The sequence below is a fragment of the Hemitrygon akajei genome, chromosome 4, assembly GCF_048418815.1.
Source record: "Hemitrygon akajei chromosome 4, sHemAka1.3, whole genome shotgun sequence".
Classification (NCBI taxonomy): domain Eukaryota; kingdom Metazoa; phylum Chordata; class Chondrichthyes; order Myliobatiformes; family Dasyatidae; genus Hemitrygon; species Hemitrygon akajei.
Genome location: NC_133127.1, coordinates 84,255,714 through 84,272,279, shown reverse-complemented (window position 1 = coordinate 84,272,279; position 16,566 = coordinate 84,255,714). Strand labels below are relative to the sequence as shown.

The 16,566-nt window shown below is 39.8% G+C and overlaps 1 protein-coding gene across 2 annotated transcripts in view; it reads right to left on the bottom strand.

Annotated features, from left to right (window-relative positions):
- naf1 (nuclear assembly factor 1 homolog (S. cerevisiae)) overlaps positions 1-16,566 on the bottom strand; it is a 186,790-nt gene that overhangs the window by 36,149 nt on the left and 134,075 nt on the right. For both annotated transcript variants that reach the window (XM_073042990.1, XM_073042991.1), the window contains exon 7: positions 14,358-14,409. In XM_073042990.1, coding sequence (XP_072899091.1) covers positions 14,358-14,409 — 52 coding nt within the window. The remainder of the gene's footprint in view (positions 1-14,357; positions 14,410-16,566) is intronic.

Here is a 16,566-nt window from a genome sequence, read left to right as displayed (position 1 = left end):
AGTTTGTGAACCCTCTCCAATTACCTGGTTTTCTTCATTAATTACTCATAAAATGTGGTCTGATCTTCATCCAAGTCATAATAATAGACAAGCATATTCTGCCTAAACTAATATCACACAAGCAATAGTACTTTTCATGTCTTTATTGAACATATTATTTAATCATTCATAGTCCAGACTGGAGAAAAGTATGTGGACCCTTGTATTTAATAATTGGTAGAAGCTCCTTTAGAAACAATAACCTCCACCATACATTTCTTTAACTACTGATCAGACTTGCACAATGGCGAGGAGGAATTTTAGACCATTCCTCCATATAAAACAGTTTCAGTTCATCAATATTTTCGGGTACCTTGAATGAACAACCCTCTTCAACTCATGCCACAGCACGTCAATTGAGTTAAGGTCTCGACTCTGACTTGGCTATTCCAAGACACAAACTTTAATATATTTTAAACCATTCTGTTGTTGATTCACTTGTGTTTTGGATCATTGTCTTGTTGCATTATCTAACTTCTGTAAGTTTCAGGTGAAGGCTCGCTACCCTGACATTCTCCTGTAAAATGTCTTTGAATTCATTGTTCCCTCAAAGACTGCAAGCTGCCCAGGCCCTGAGGCAGCAAATCAGCCCCAAACAATGATGCTCCTTTCACCATGCTTCATAGATGGGATGAGATTTTGGTCTAGGAGTGCAGTGCCCTTTTTCTTCCAAAAGCTCAACTTTTGTCTCATCTGTCCACAGAACACTGTCCCAGAAGCATTGTGGAGCATCCAGGTGGTCTTTTGGAAATTTGAGACATGCAGCAATTTATTTTTGGAGAGCAGTAGTTTCCTCCGCTGTGTCCTTCTATGAACACCATTTTTGTTCAGCATTTTATTTTGCAGTGGACACATGAGCAGAGACTTCAGCAAGCTTTAGACATTTCTGCAGGTCGATTGCTGTTACTTGGGATCTTTATCACCTCCTTCAGCATTGCACGTTGTTGACAGTGTATTCAGTACTGACAAGAAGCAGTACAATTGTTTGTGTGTTACTAGTTTAGGCAGATTGTGTTTGTCTATTATTGTGCCTTATTACACTTTATAAGTAACTAATGCAGAAAACCAGGATTCACAAACTTTTTCTTGCAATTGTAAGAAAGGCATCAATGAGGGATTAGTGTAATTAGGTGGTTGACTGTTGACATGGACTCAGTGAGGAAAAGGCCTTTTTCCATGCTGTGAACTCTATTCACCAGACAAAATTAAAAAGCAGCAAACCGAAGATCAACTGGGAGATTGAGAAGGAACCTCAGTGTTTCAACTAATTCTTCTCAACTGATATAAAAGTAGTTGGTTTTAACACTGAGATTTCTACCTGTTTGTATTAATTCCCTTTATGAAATTATACTGGATTACTAACACCCAGAAATAGAAAATTAGCTGTGAAATCACACAGGTCAAATTCACAACTGCAATACTAAATGAATAATTAGCACACAAATCTGATATCAGATTTGGCATAATGCACAGTCACTGAACAAACCTTACAACTATCAGCACATTTAACATTAAAGTGGTCAGTAGGAACACCAGGGGGCTTTTTTAAACAAGGGAACTATAATATCTATTTCACGAAGACAAAAGGTTGCTTCTTTTCCATGTAGTGTTGGACTGGCAGAGGAATCAAAAGCTGTCAATAACTGGATTCTGGTGAGGGATTATTAAAACTTCAAACAGTTATAATGGGAAATGACTACCTTAATGTTCCATGTCAGTTAATACTCTGCTGACACATAAAGAAAATTAGATCAAAAATAGCTTTTTTTTTCCCCACTAGTACCTGGGAAAAAAAAGGTATAATTTTGTAATAGGATTCAATTTGAATGACGCAAGTAATAAAAAAAAGAGGGTTAAAATAACTACCTTATCAAGCTTGACTGAGTAAAATGGTATAATTTCCATTGAGACCTTGCCTTCACCATTATGTAATTTCTTGGCAAATCCAAAAATATAGATACCAATATCAGACAAATTGAAAAGACTGAGAAATCCAGCTGTCATGTTTCTAGAAAACCGTAGTAACTGGAGCGTACATAATTATATGCACCTGTTTGATTTCCATAACATGCAACTCCATTAATTACTGTGGAATTAATTCGGGCCCCCTTAAATGCTTATAGAAATTCACGCTCATTCCATACTCTGACAATTTGTTACAGAAAATTACAACTCGGTATTATGCCCCAACATCTTCTCTAGTCTATCCAATTAAAAGCTGCACTTTGATTGCATCCCATTCTTTCATTACTTTGAAATTGGCCCCAAGTTCCTTGTTTATCTCAAAGCCTCAGGTAATGCAACTATAACTTTGTCTTATTTAAAAACAAAAGCCTTGAGACCCTGGACTCACAGACACTGACCCTACAGACTCACACACATTACCAGGCAGTTCTCTCTCTCACCAAGGAGCCTTGAGCAGTCAGTCTCCGTGCACTGGAGGTGCCCAAGGTGAAGTATCTAAGTAAAAGTCGACACACAAGACCCAAATCCTTCTTAGCATTAATTTTCTTATTTACTGGGATCTTACAGGTAATCTCTAAAACTATTCTAAAAGTTGCCATACAACCTTAATGTCAGTATTTAGTGAACAATAACAGATCTCCATGCAGAACTGCACTTATAATAATAATTACATTTCAGGATAAGGCATTATCAACCTAAAATCCTACAAGTAACAATCCTATCACTTGTGTGGGAGTTTGATGAAATTCCCAGTATTTCTTTAAATGTCAACATACAGTGCCTTGAAAAGTACTCAGCCACACCACTATTTTCACATTTTACTGTCTCATTTTCCAAATTTAAAATATATTCAAGTAGGATTTTTGAGCTAATCTACAAAATATTGTACATCATGTCAAATCTAAAGAAAAATTTTAAAACCTTTCAGGAATTTACTACCAATTAAAAACCAAAATTGTGAGACTGAAAATGTATCCATCCCCTTTGTAATTATTATGCTAAATTTCCTCAGGTACAATATACTATATTACCTTGCCAACTCTTCCAATTTGTTGACATAGAAAATTGGAGGAGCACCTGTTTTCAATGAATTCATAAGAATCAATACCCCTCTCTCAGTAAGGTCCAACAATATAGTATATTTTCAACAGACAAACCAAAATAAAATCTTGAATGTTCTTTTGTCCAGTCAGAAAAAATGATAACAGAGAAGTACAAAACTGGGAAAAGGTACAAGACCTTCTCAAAGGCTCTGAACGTATCTCGGAGCTCAGTGCAGTCCATCATGAAAAAGTGGAAAAAATATGAAATCACAGCTATCCTCCCTAGGTCATGGCACCCTTCTAAACTTATTCACCAGAAGAGAATGGCACTTTTATGAGAGGTTACTGTGATGCCAATGATCACTCTGAGTGAACTGCAAAAGTCAGTGGCTGTAACTGGAAATGAAGTTCATGGCTCCACAATCTCTAAAGGCCTTGCACAAAAAGGGTATTTATGGAAGAGTGGCAAGGAAGCAGCTCTGGCCAAAAAAAAAAGCATATCCTTGCCCATAAAGACTTCGCAAAGCAACACTTAGAAGATACTGTAAAGACGTGGAAGAAGGTCTTGTGGTCAGATGAGAAAGGGGAATATTTTGGCCTCTACACTAGCGGTATATGTGGGATAAGTCTAATACAGTTGGCCCTCCTTATCCGCGAGGGATTGGTTCCAGGACCCCCTGCGCATACCAAAATTCGTGGATGCTCAAGTCCTTTATTTAACCTGACTCAGTGTGGTAGTCTTTAAGACCCAGTGGAACCCCGGACTTAATTTAATATGTCTCCACGCAGTGGACATTAGAACCTGGCAGCACAGCTCTGAATCCGCAGTGTTTCTGTTCACAAAAATAATCACGATCGCGATCAAAAATAAGGTGGAAATAATAAAGAGATCGGAAAGGAACGAAATGCCATCGGCCATTGGAAAAACTTTAGGCTACAATCGGTTAACAATCGGAACAATTTTAATGGAGCATTTGAAAAGCCCTGCCCCGATGAAAGCTACAATTATTACTAGCAATGCAGTGGTTATATTATTGAAATACATATGTTTCTTAAGTGTTTTATATGCATAGAAAGAAAACGTTTGACTAACTGACGCTAAATAATACCAGATGTACCTGTTTCGACTTCAAATCCAACTTAAAGACGGACTCGGAAACGGAATTCATTCATAACCCGGTGACTGCCTGTACTTTAAGTCATTTCTTGATTACTCATAATACCTAATACAGTGTAAATGCTATGTAAATAGTTGTTATACTGTATTGTTTAGGGAGTAATGACAAGAAAAAATAGTCTGTACAAGCTCTAACAGAGTGCTGGAGAGAGAACTTCCGGGTTTTCCCGATCCGCGGTTGGTTGAATCTGCGCATACGGAATCCGCGGATAAGGAGGGCCGACTGTACTGCACTTCAGCCAGTGCACACCCCTACTGTAAAGTATGATGGAGGTAGCATCATGCTATGGGGATGCTTTTCAGCAGCAGGAACTGGAAATCTGGTCAACGTTGATGGGAAGATGAATGCTGCTAAATACAGAGAGATCCTGAATAAAAACCTGCTAGTCTCTATCAGAAAGCTTAAACTGGGGAGTAAATTCATCTTTCAGCAGGACAACAACCCAGAGCAACAATGAAGAAAACTAATGTCATTGAGCGGCCCAGTCAGAATCCTAGCCTTAACCTGATCGAATATCTTTCAGAAGACCTCAAGATTGCTGTCCACCGCCACTCCCCAACTAACCTGGCACAGCTTGAACAGTCTTGCAAGGAGGAATAGAAACATAGAAAACCTACAGCACAATACAGGCCCTTCAACCCACAAATCTGTGCCGAACATGTCCTTACCTTAGAAATTACCTAGGGTTACCCAAAGCCCTCTATTTTACTAAGCTCCATTTACCTATCCAGGAGTCTCTTAAAAGACCCTATCATATCTGCCTCCATCACCGGCACTGGCAACCCATTCCACACACTCACCACTCTCTATGTAAAAAACCTACCCCTGACATCTACTCTATACCTACTTCCAAGCACCTTAAAACTGTGCACTCTCATGCAAACCATTTCAGCCCTGGTAAAAAGCCTCTGACTGTCCACACAAACAATTCCTCTCATTATCTTATACACCTCTATCAGGTCACCTCTCATCCTCCATCACTTCAAGGAGAAAAGGCCGAGTTCACTCAACCTATTCTCATAAGGCATGTTCCCCAATCCAGGCAACATCCTTGTAAATCTCCTCTGCACCTTTCCTATGGTTTCCACATCCTTCCTGTAGTGAGGAGATCAGAACTGAGCACAGTACTCCAAGTGGGGTCTGACCAGGGTCCTATATAGCTGCAACATTACCTCTCGGCTCCTAAACTCAATCCCACAATTGAAGGCCAATGCACCGTATGCCTTCTTAACTACAGAGTCAACCTGCTCAGCAGCTTTGAGTGTCCTATGTATTTGGACCCCAAGATCCCTCTGATCTTCAACACTGCCAAGAGTCTTACCACTAATACTATATTCTGCCATCATATTTGATCTACCAAAATGAACCACTTCACACTTACCTGGATTGAACTCCATTTGCCACTTCTCAGCCCAGCTTTGCAACCTATCAATGTCCCGCTGTAACCTCTGACAGCCCTCCACACTATTCACAACACCTCCAACCTTTGTGTCATCAGCAAATTTACTAACCCATTCCTCCACTTCCTCATCCAGGTCATTTATAAAAATCACGAAGAGTAAGGGTCCCAGAACAGACCCCTGAGGCACACCACTGGTCACCAACCTCCATGCAGAATATGACCCGTTTACAACCACTCTTTGCCTTCTGTGGACAAGCCAGTTCTGGATCCACAAAGCAATGTCCCCTTGGATCCCATGCCTCTTTACTTTCTCAATAACCCTTGCATGGGCTACCTTGTCAAATGCCTTGCTGAAATCCATATACATTACATCTACTGCTCTACCTTCATCAATGTGTTTAATCACATCCTCACAAAATTCAATCAGGTTCATAAGGCACAACCTGCCTTTGACAAAGCCATGCTGACTATTCCTAATCATACTATGCTTCTCAAAATGTTCATAAATCCTACCTCTCAGGATCTTTTCCATCAACTTACCAACCACTGAAGTAAAACTCTCTACCCCCTTTCTTGAATAAGGGAACAACATCCGTAACCTTCCAGTCCTCTGGGACCTCTCCCATCCCCATTGATGATGCAAAGATCATCGCCAGAGGCTCATTTTGCTCCATCACATTGTGCAAAGCTAATAGAGAACTATCCAAAAAGACTGCTGCCTGTAGTAGCTGCAAATCATGGCCTAACTAAGTATTAAGCAAAGGGGAATGAATACTTTTGAAATGCTGACATTTTTTTCCACTGTGAAAAAAGGAACACGTTATTCACAAATAAAAATTCTCAATTAAATTGATCAAAATCCCTAGTTATAATAGTCATTTATGTGAACAAAGGCACTGTATACCATGCTAACTGGACTTCAGCAAAAGAATGGAACTCTGTTTGTAGAAGAGGGTATACTTTACCAGAGATCACAACGTATCCTGTGCATATTGATCAAGACTGCAACTTTTTATATCCTGCCTCTAAATTCAGTCAAACAAACAAGTCAGTAATATTCCAATCCTGTCACATTAAAAGTCATCACAGAAGCGGTAATTTACCATATCCAATTAATTTACCAGCATGTATTTGAGATATGGAAGGAAACTGGAGCAGCCAGAAGGAACATGGACGGTCACAGAGAGAATGTGCAAACTTCACAATCCTGTCAATACCAGGATCGAACACAGATCCCTGGAACTGTGAGGCAGCAACACTAACAGCTGCATCAATGTGCTGCATTAGCAGCCAATATTTTTGTTTTAAATGTGTTCCTCCATTAGCCCTGGGGAAATAACTGTCTTACACAGAAGAGATAAATAGATGCTGCCTGGCCTGCTGAGTTCCTCCATCATTGTGCGCGTTGCTTCGCAGGGTTCTGTTTTGCCGTTAGAATTTGCAGCCACTACTACACGGTCAAGGAAAATTCCAGAAGTCATAAGTAAGTCAAGGATCACAGGATTAATGATATAATAGATAGCCTATCCTTGGAATCGGATCCATAAAGGATCTGCACTCTGTGGGATTCTAAACAAAAGCTTCGATTCGATGCACACAGCAATTTTTGACTGGAGTACAAAAAGCTTTAGCATTGCATCCTCTCATCAAGGTAAAGCATTTATATATTGGAAAACTAACTGATTAAGCTCATCTTACCTTGTTAAAAATTGTCAGATGATACTTAGTTAATGCATTTCAATGTACAGTGTTTCATAATTGGAAATCAATTTACTCCACTAGTGCCCAAAATTAATTTTAAAAAACAGTGTACATAAAAATATTGATCTGTACAAGAAAGGTCATTGACATTCAAGCCACATTGTTATTCCTTTTATTGAAGTGAGACACAGGAATCTAAATCTTTTTATACTGCAAATGGAAGTTGTAAATTCAAAACATTCCATTAAGCTTAAAGGAGTACTCTGTATTCTATTCTGAAAGTAAAAGATGAAAGCATTTAACTTAAAATAAAATGCACAGCATGTTAGTTTCTGCAAATGTTTCTTGTGTAATGGTTCAAGCAGAATTTAATTTTGAAGCCATATCATGCATGTACTGAGTTTTCTAAATTTCCATACAAGAGATCATTAGATGAAGCCAGGGCAATAATTTTGAATGATAGAAATCACATACTTATAATGAAGAGTTATGAAGAGGAAGAATTCCTTAATATTTATCGGGGCCTCATGCTGAAACTATTGCTATATTGAACATTTATTGCTTTAAAAAGCAGTTGGTAAAAATAGGATTCCTGTGTGGTTCAGAGACATGGGCTAGCTACAGTAGATGTAACAAGTGCCAGAGAGATACCAGCACGCTGCCTTTGCAAAATCTTCTGGCATGAGTGAACTAACGTCAGTACTCTCATCTCGGCTGAACATTCCCAGCATTGGGGCAGTTCACACCTGAACAAAAACATCAATTGCAAACCCAACTGAAGGAGCAGGCATTTTTTTTGGATGAGATACACCAGGATGGCACTGCAACTTGAGTCTCTCTATCAGGACAAGGCCATTGAAAATTGCAGATGAAGCAGTCTACTGCCATTACCGATTCACTTGCTTCATCAAACTCCAGTGGCAGAATCCGTGGAAACCACACTGGCCTCATCAGGCACTTCAGAATTTATAAAACTCAAGTGGAAGCAAAACCGAAGAAATACTCAAAACCGAAGAAATGCCTAAGAATAGCCAAACTTTGTGGTACCCTTATCTTTTTTGCTACATCAGTTTTGTTACTCCAAAACACTGAAGGAACAAAAATGTTTTTGCATAAAGTTCTACAGCATAGAAATGGCATTCGGCCCAACTTGCCCATGCAAACCAAGAGGCCTATCTAGGCTAACCAATGCATTTGGTCCACGTCCTTCTAAACCTTTCTACCCATGTATCTATCTAAATGCTTTCTGAAATTTATAATCATATTTGCCTCCACCAGCCCCTTTGGCAGATTGTTCCATATACCCACCACCCTCTGTGTGAAACACTTTCCCCCTCAGATCTCCTACAAACCTTTTCTATTTGACCTTAACCTACGCCCTCTAGTTGTACCCCCCCACCTTGGGAAAAGCCTGACTACTGCCCTACCTATGACTCTCGAGATTTTATCTAGCTGAATTATGATCTGACTGCAAGGAAAGAATGGGGAAACTTGAGCTGTTGTAAATGGGGGGGAAAAAAGCCAGGTGTAAGATCTTACAGGTGTGTGCAAGACTAGTACAACAAGATTTATAAATTTAGAAAATATAACTTTGGTAGAGATAACATGAAATTCTAAACAGAATGACCAAACCAGGAGAAGAGTAAGTAGTTGAGACAAAACGTCTGAACAAATTAAGAAAAGAATTAGAGATTTTCACGTGGATGAATTAAAATTGGTTCTTCCTTTCAGGTAGCAAGTAGCTCAAGAAATAGTTTCCGATCACTTTTTTAGATTTTTTTTCAGCCTTTCTAGATCTTTCACTGAAAATAAACATGGACATGATCTCTCCTCAATTATTGCACATTTGGAAAATAATAGCTTTTCCAGATATATCAAGCCTATAAAATTTACCTGAAACTACATGCTTCATGCTGTCATCATGTTGAACACTTCAAATATGATCACATTATTCTGGTCACTAAATTAAATTATTGATACTAGATTACTTTTTTTAAGGCCGGCTAGTGGCACAGAGACATCAGTGCTGAACTCTGGAGTGAAGGTTCCTGAGTTCGAATCCAGTTGGGCCACTCCCGGGCACGCTTTCTATCCGTGCTGGGTTGAGTGTCGAGCTCGCAACTCGGCCTTGTAAAAACAAACTGCGCTGTGAGGAGGACGTGGGGGACCACTCACAGAATCTTTCCTCCAAGACAACCACTTGAAAAAAAGTGGTCACCGAGGCTCTGGCAGAGTGTGGCACACAAAAAAATAGATTACATTTTGTTGCTCGTTCCTATTGTCACAGGAGCAATAACGATGTTTAATTATTGCTTTGTCATGTAAAATCACTAAATACAGAATTGCTAAGGCAGGCTGGCCCATGATTCCCCTTGATAATCCCACTTCAGATTGAAATAAACTTGGTACTTCCTCAAAAAGGAAAGAGATACAGGACAATGCAGAAGTTATCGGCACATATACATCACTACTATACAGTTTCAGGAGCAAAAGATGTTGGGAATGGCAAGGGTGGAGCGCTGTGGGGAGGTTGTGGGATAGGTGGCATGGAAGAAGTGATAATGCAGGGGGTTGGCACATGTGCAGACACACCCAGTCCTGAGACACCAGACAAGGTCATATGATTCCAAACAATTGCTTTATTAATCATTACAGAATGCCCCTCTGGTGCTTCCCAATCTCTTCCCTGTCCTTCACATTTTCTCAACAATGATTCCCCTCTCCCTGCCCCTTCTCTCTGTCTCACAATAGAAGTCCATATCAGAATCAGATTTAACATCATTCACACCTGTCATGACATTTCAGCCAGCATCTATAGGAAGGAGCACTGTTGACATTTCGGGCCGAGACCCTTCATCAGGACGTCAGGTACAACTTCACGCGGTGATGAAGAGCGTACAGGACTGAGATTGTTTGGCAACAACCTTGCATCCAATATTAGACTTGGGGATGGGGAATCAGGATTGCAAACGCACACTAACCCTCATTGAGGGATCAGTGGTGAAAAGGCTGCGCACTCCAAGTTCCTGGATGCCAATACCTCAAGAAGATCTACTCTGGGCTCAACATACTGATATAATCATCATAAGGAGCTTGAGCAGATTTGGCATGTAAGCAAAGAGTCTTTACAGTGAGCATTCTGACTGGTCTGGTGGTTCCAATGCACAGCATCAAAAGAAGCTGCAGGGGTTGCAGACTCAGCCAGCTCCTTAACAGACACAACTTTTCACACCCTTGTGGATATCTTCAAAAGGTAGTGCCTCAATAAGATGCTATCCATCATTAAGGACCCACACTATCTAGCGCAAGGCCCCTTCTCATCAGGGAGGAGGTACATGAGCCTGAAGACTCATACTCAAAAGTTTAGGAACAGCTTCTTCCCCTATGCCATTAGCTTTCTGACCAGCCCATGAATCCTTCATTATTTCTCTTTTGCACTCTATTTTTTTTGTGACTTGTAGTCAATTTTATGTCTTGCACTATAATGCTGCCACACACAGCAAATTTCATGATAGATTTCAGTGATTATAAACCTGATTCTTAAGCAGCATCCATGCAGTAGGAAGCAGGTGCTTTCAAGGTAATCTAGTCATTGATTTATTCAGCACAGAAACAGGTCAACTTCAGCGCAACTCACTCACTCTTCCCCAACTGAACTGCTCTAAAGCCAGTCCCACTTGTTTGTGTTTGGCCGACATGTCTCTGAACATTTCAGTTTCAAATATATTGGCCAAATGCCTTTTAAATGTTATAACTGTACATTAATCTACCACTTTCCTTGAAAGCTTAATCCATATATCCATGATCATATATCCACATATCCTTTTCCCCCCATGTCCTGTTTAAACTTTTCCCCTCTCCCTTGACTCATAAAGGTAAGCACACCAATGCCACCCTTCACTGCTTTCAGGGAACAATGTACTTGTACTCTGATCTACAGCTCTCTGCACAGTCCTGCAATTTACTCAGCAAGTCCTGCCCTGGTTTAACTTCCCAATATACAATATGTTACACATGTCCAAGTTAAATTGCACCTGTCATTTCTTGGCTCAATTGTTCTTAATCTTGTTATAACCTTAAATAACCTTCTTCACTGATATTTGATTTAGTTATGGCCTCAGTGCAACTTCCTGAAAAAAATAAGCAAATTACTTTGAACTGACTACAAGCAAGAACATAAGAAAAGGAGCAGGAGTAGAAGTACCTTCAACCATGACATTTGAGCATCGTGGTAGCACAGTCAGTGAAGCTGCTGCCTCACTTCTACCGCAGCCCGAGTTCTATTCTGACCAGTGGTGAACCCCATGTAGAGCTTACATATTCCCACTGTGACCATCTGGTTTACTTGTTATACCAAGGGCATGCAGATTGGTAGGTTAAATGGCCAATGTAAATTATCACCAGCATGAAGATGAGGAGTAGAACCTGTACAGAACTGATGGGTATAAGAAGATAATAGATTACAGGGAAAAAGCTGAGTGTGTTGGGAATGGGACTGCAATTACCCTGTGCCAGCATAAACATGATGGTTCAAAACGGTCTCCTATATTGTAAGAATAATATGGAAATATAGTAGGATGACTGGCCTCAAGTATGCTTTGTAATTTAGTAAGATCATGGCTGATTTTATACTGCCCTCAGCAATAATTTTCCATTCAATCCACAAACCTCCTCAAACGCCTCGTGGTCTAAATGTCTGTCAACCTGCAGCTAGAGTCAATCCAGAGTCTGACTCCTCAACTCTCTGAGGTACAGAAATCAAACAATTGATTTGATGCACCCTCGGGTTCTGAAGGAAGTAGCTGGAGGGATTGCGGAGGCATTAACAATGATCTTTCAAGAATCAATAGATTCTGGCATTGTACCGGATGATTGGAAAATTGCAAATGTTACTCCACTATTTAAGAAGGGTGGGAGGCAGCAGAAAGGAAACTATAGACCTGTTAGCCTGACATCAGTGTTTGGGAAGTTGTTGGAATCGATGGTTAGGGATGAGATTATGGAGTACCTGGAGGCTCATGACAAGATCAGCCAAAGCCAGCATGGTTTCCTGAAAGGAAAATCCTGCCTGACAAACCTACTGCAATTGTTTGAGGAAATTACAAGCAGGGTAGACAAAGTAGACATGATGTACTTGGATTTTCAGAAGGCCTTTGACGAGGTGCCACACATGAGGCTGCTTATCAAGTTAAGAGCCCATGGAATTACAGGGAAGTTACTAGCATGGGTGGAGCATTGGCTGGTGGGCAGGAAACAGAGTGGGAATAAAAAGATCCTATTCTGTCTGGCTGCCGGTTATCAGTGGTGTTCCACAGGGGTCGGTGTTGGGACCGCTGCTTTTTACAATGTATGCCAATGATTTGGACTACGGTGTTAATGAATTTGAGGCTAAATCTGCCGATGATACAAGGATAGGTGGAGGAGCAGACAGTGTTGAGGAAACAGAGAGCCTGAAGAGAGACTTAAATAGTTTAGGAGAATGGGCAAAGAAGTGGCAAATGAAATACAATGTTGGAAAGTGTACGATCATGCACTTTGGAGGAAGAAATAAATGTGCAGACTATTATTTAGATGGGGAGAGAATTCAAAATATATAGATGCAAAGGAACTTGGGAGTCCTTGTACAGGATACCCTAAAGGTTAACCTCCAGCTCGAGTCGGTGGTGAAGAAGGTGAATGCAACGTTGGCATTCATTTCTAGAGGTATAGAATATAACAGCACAGATGTGATGTTGAGGCTCTAAAAGGCACTGGTGAGACCACACAGAGTATTGTGTGCAGTTTTTGCCTCCTTATTTTAGAAAGGATATACTGACATTGGAGAGGTTCAGAGAAGATTCATGAGAATGATTCCAGGAATGAAAGGGTTACGATATGAGGAACATCTGGCAGCTCTTGGGCTGTATTCCCTGGAGTTCAGGAGAATGAGGGGGGAACTCACAGAAACATTCCGAATGTTAAAAGGCCTGAACAGATTAGATACGGCAAAGTTATTGCCCATGGTAGAGGAGTCTAGGATTGAAGGACGTCCTTTTAAAACTGAGATGTGGAGAAATTACTTTAGTTAGAGGGTGGTAAATCTGTGGAAATTGTTGCCACGAGTGGCTATGGAGGCCAAGTCACTGGGTGCATTTAAGGCGTAGATAGGTAGATTCTTGATTAACCAGGGCATCAAAAACTATGGGGAGAAGGGAGTGGGGATGACTGGAAGAATTGAATCAGCCCATGACTGAATAGCTGAGCAGACTCGATAGGCCAAATGGTCTACTTCTGCTTCTGCATCTTATGGTCTTATGCTCTAATTTATAACCAGTGAAGAAATTTCCTCTGATCTCTATATAAATGGGCAACTCCTTATTTGAAATCTATACCCCTCTAGTTTTAGATACTCCCAGCACAGGAAACATCCTCTCAGCATTCACCATGTTAATCCCCCTCAGATTTCTGTACATTTACCTCTCATCCTTCTATACTGAAATGAGCATGACCCCAATTTCCTCAACCTTTCATCACATATCAGCCCTTTGATACCATGAATATACTGTGGCTGCCGCCAATGAAACATCCTCCATATAACAGGGAAAACCAAACTGCACACAATAATCAAAGAGGGTCATCATAAGTGCACTCTGTAATTGTACTGAGACTACTTTTATGGAACATATCACTTGCAATAAAAGCCTGCAAATATTTGAGTGATTAGTTACAATCAAACCTGGTGATAAGTAGAGCAATCTCTTGCCTCTGTTGTTTGGCTCATACTGAAGAACCTACAGGAAATGTTCATGTTTTTTCAGGGCAGGGACTAGCAATAGTATAAGAATGTATAATAAACTCACTGAATGTTTACTTAGTTGGACTCCCTCATAACAGCTGTTCTAAGCTTACAAACGATGGAATCTGGGCAAACAAAGCAAAGTACATGGTGGCATTTTCATTTGTTCGGTTTGAGCATGTACGGTATTCAATGAACTGAAAATACATTGCTCTGCAACTATGGAGAAAAACTAACAACTGGAATCAACTCACCTCAGGTGGGGGCTCCTGGTCATTTCTCCACGATGCATCTGAACCTTTCTGTCTGTTTTAAAAAAATGAATACAGTCAATTAAAATGCTCAACATAGCTATTCATACAAGACCATAAACTATAGGAGCAGAATTAGGCCATCTGGCCCATAGAGCCTGCTCCGCCATTTCATCATGGCCGATCCATTTTCCCTCTCAGCCCCAATTTCCTGCCTTCTCCGTGTATCCCTTCGCACCCTCAAAAATCGAAGACTATATCAACCTCTGCCTTAAATATACACAATGATTTAGCCTCGACAGTCACCTGTAGCAATGAACTCCACAGATTATCCATTCTCTGGCGAAAGAAATTCCTCCTCATCTCTGGTCGAAATGGACATCCCTCTATTCTAAGGCTACGTCCTATGGTTTTAGACTCCACCACCATAGGAAAGATCCTCTCCACATCCACTCTATCGAGGCCTTTCAACATTCGACATAATCTTTGACAACTGTCCACTATAGAGCTGAACTTAAATAAAGGTTGGCATTTATAAAGTGCCTATGCAAGCCTCAGGACAAGATCAGGAAACCAACATGTATGGGAAATTTCAAAAGAACTCACCATGTTCTACCACAAGACTTGATGGATTAAGAGTTCACAATTCTTTAGAGAATTGCTTGTTAAAAAGGGGCACGGAATCAGAACTACAAGCATGAAAAAACAAGCACATCTACAATAAACCAAGAGCCTACTTCCATGGTGAAAGATTTAATTAAACTCCTTTAGGGACATATTGTTTCAACACCTTAATTCCCCTTTAAACAGAACTGATTAAAAACTTATAAAATATTCATTCCAAATAGAAATTTGGAAGAAAAAAAATTCTTGTTTGTTATGAACATATTAGCCATTCGTAACAATTAATGTTGATAATATAAAGTTGCACTCATGCTCATTTCCAACTATATTTAAGTGAACTTTTAGTTTTGGAGAAAGAAAACTAGTTATAAGATTTGCGTAAATTAAATAGTATTTATTTTAAGAAATTTGTTCAGGATTTTAAGATCTGAAGTGCAAAGTAGTCATGATACAATCTCATTTCTATTATGGTCTGTAAACTTGCAAAGAAGGGGAACCAAATCTACTGTACACCATAAAATTTGAAATCACTAGATAGATAGATAGATACTTTATTCATCCCCATGGGGAAATTCAACTTTTTTTCCAATGTCCCATACACTTGTTGTAGCAAAACTAGTAACATACAATACTTAACTCAGTAAAAAATATGATATGCATCTAAATCACTATCTCAAAAAGCATTAATAATAGCTTTTAAAAAGTTCTTAAGTCCTGGCGGTTGAATTGTAAAGCCTAATGGCATTGGGGAGTATTGACCTCTTCATCCTGTCTGAGGAGCATTGCATCGATAGTAACCTGTCGCTGAAACTGCTTCTCTGTCTCTGGATGGTGCTATGTAGAGGATGTTCAGAGTTTTCCATAATTCTAGAATGATACAGGTTACAGCACCAAGAGATCATTTGGTCCATCACATGTATGTCAACCGTATACACAATCTTGCACTCTTCCCAAAACATTGTAAAAAAAAGTCTTCCTTTCTTTTCCTCATTAGTTTTATCAGGAAGTAGCTACTATTTCTGCTTCTTGTGACAGCAAATGTGATGCAGACTTGCCAATCCACAAAGTTTGTGCATAGAACTTTTAATTTAATCTGCACAGAATTTATAGCACAGATGCAGGTCACTCACTTCATCTACTCTAAGCCAAACTTTAAACCCAACCACTACTCTCTTCTCTCCTTCCTATTCGTCCTTGTCTAGTAATCTCCTCAACCATATCCGTTTTATTTCCTCCAGTTATCCCCAAGGCAGCACAGATTACATTCTTACCATTCTTTAAGTACCGTAGATTCCGTACTACAGATTGCACCTGATTAAAAGCCGCAGGCTCTAATTTTAGAAAGAAAATCAATTTTGTACTTGTACAAGCCGCACCGGATTTTAAGCCGCAGGTGTCCCACGTTGTAATATGAGATATTTACACAGAAAGATATTACACGTGAGGATTTTTTAACTTTTAATTAAATCCGTATGGTAACATAAACAAATACATATTGCAAATGCTTTTTTTCAAACCGTGCCTGTAACACGGCTACTTTTAAATATACATACGTATCGGTAACACACAAATTACGTTGCGTATACTT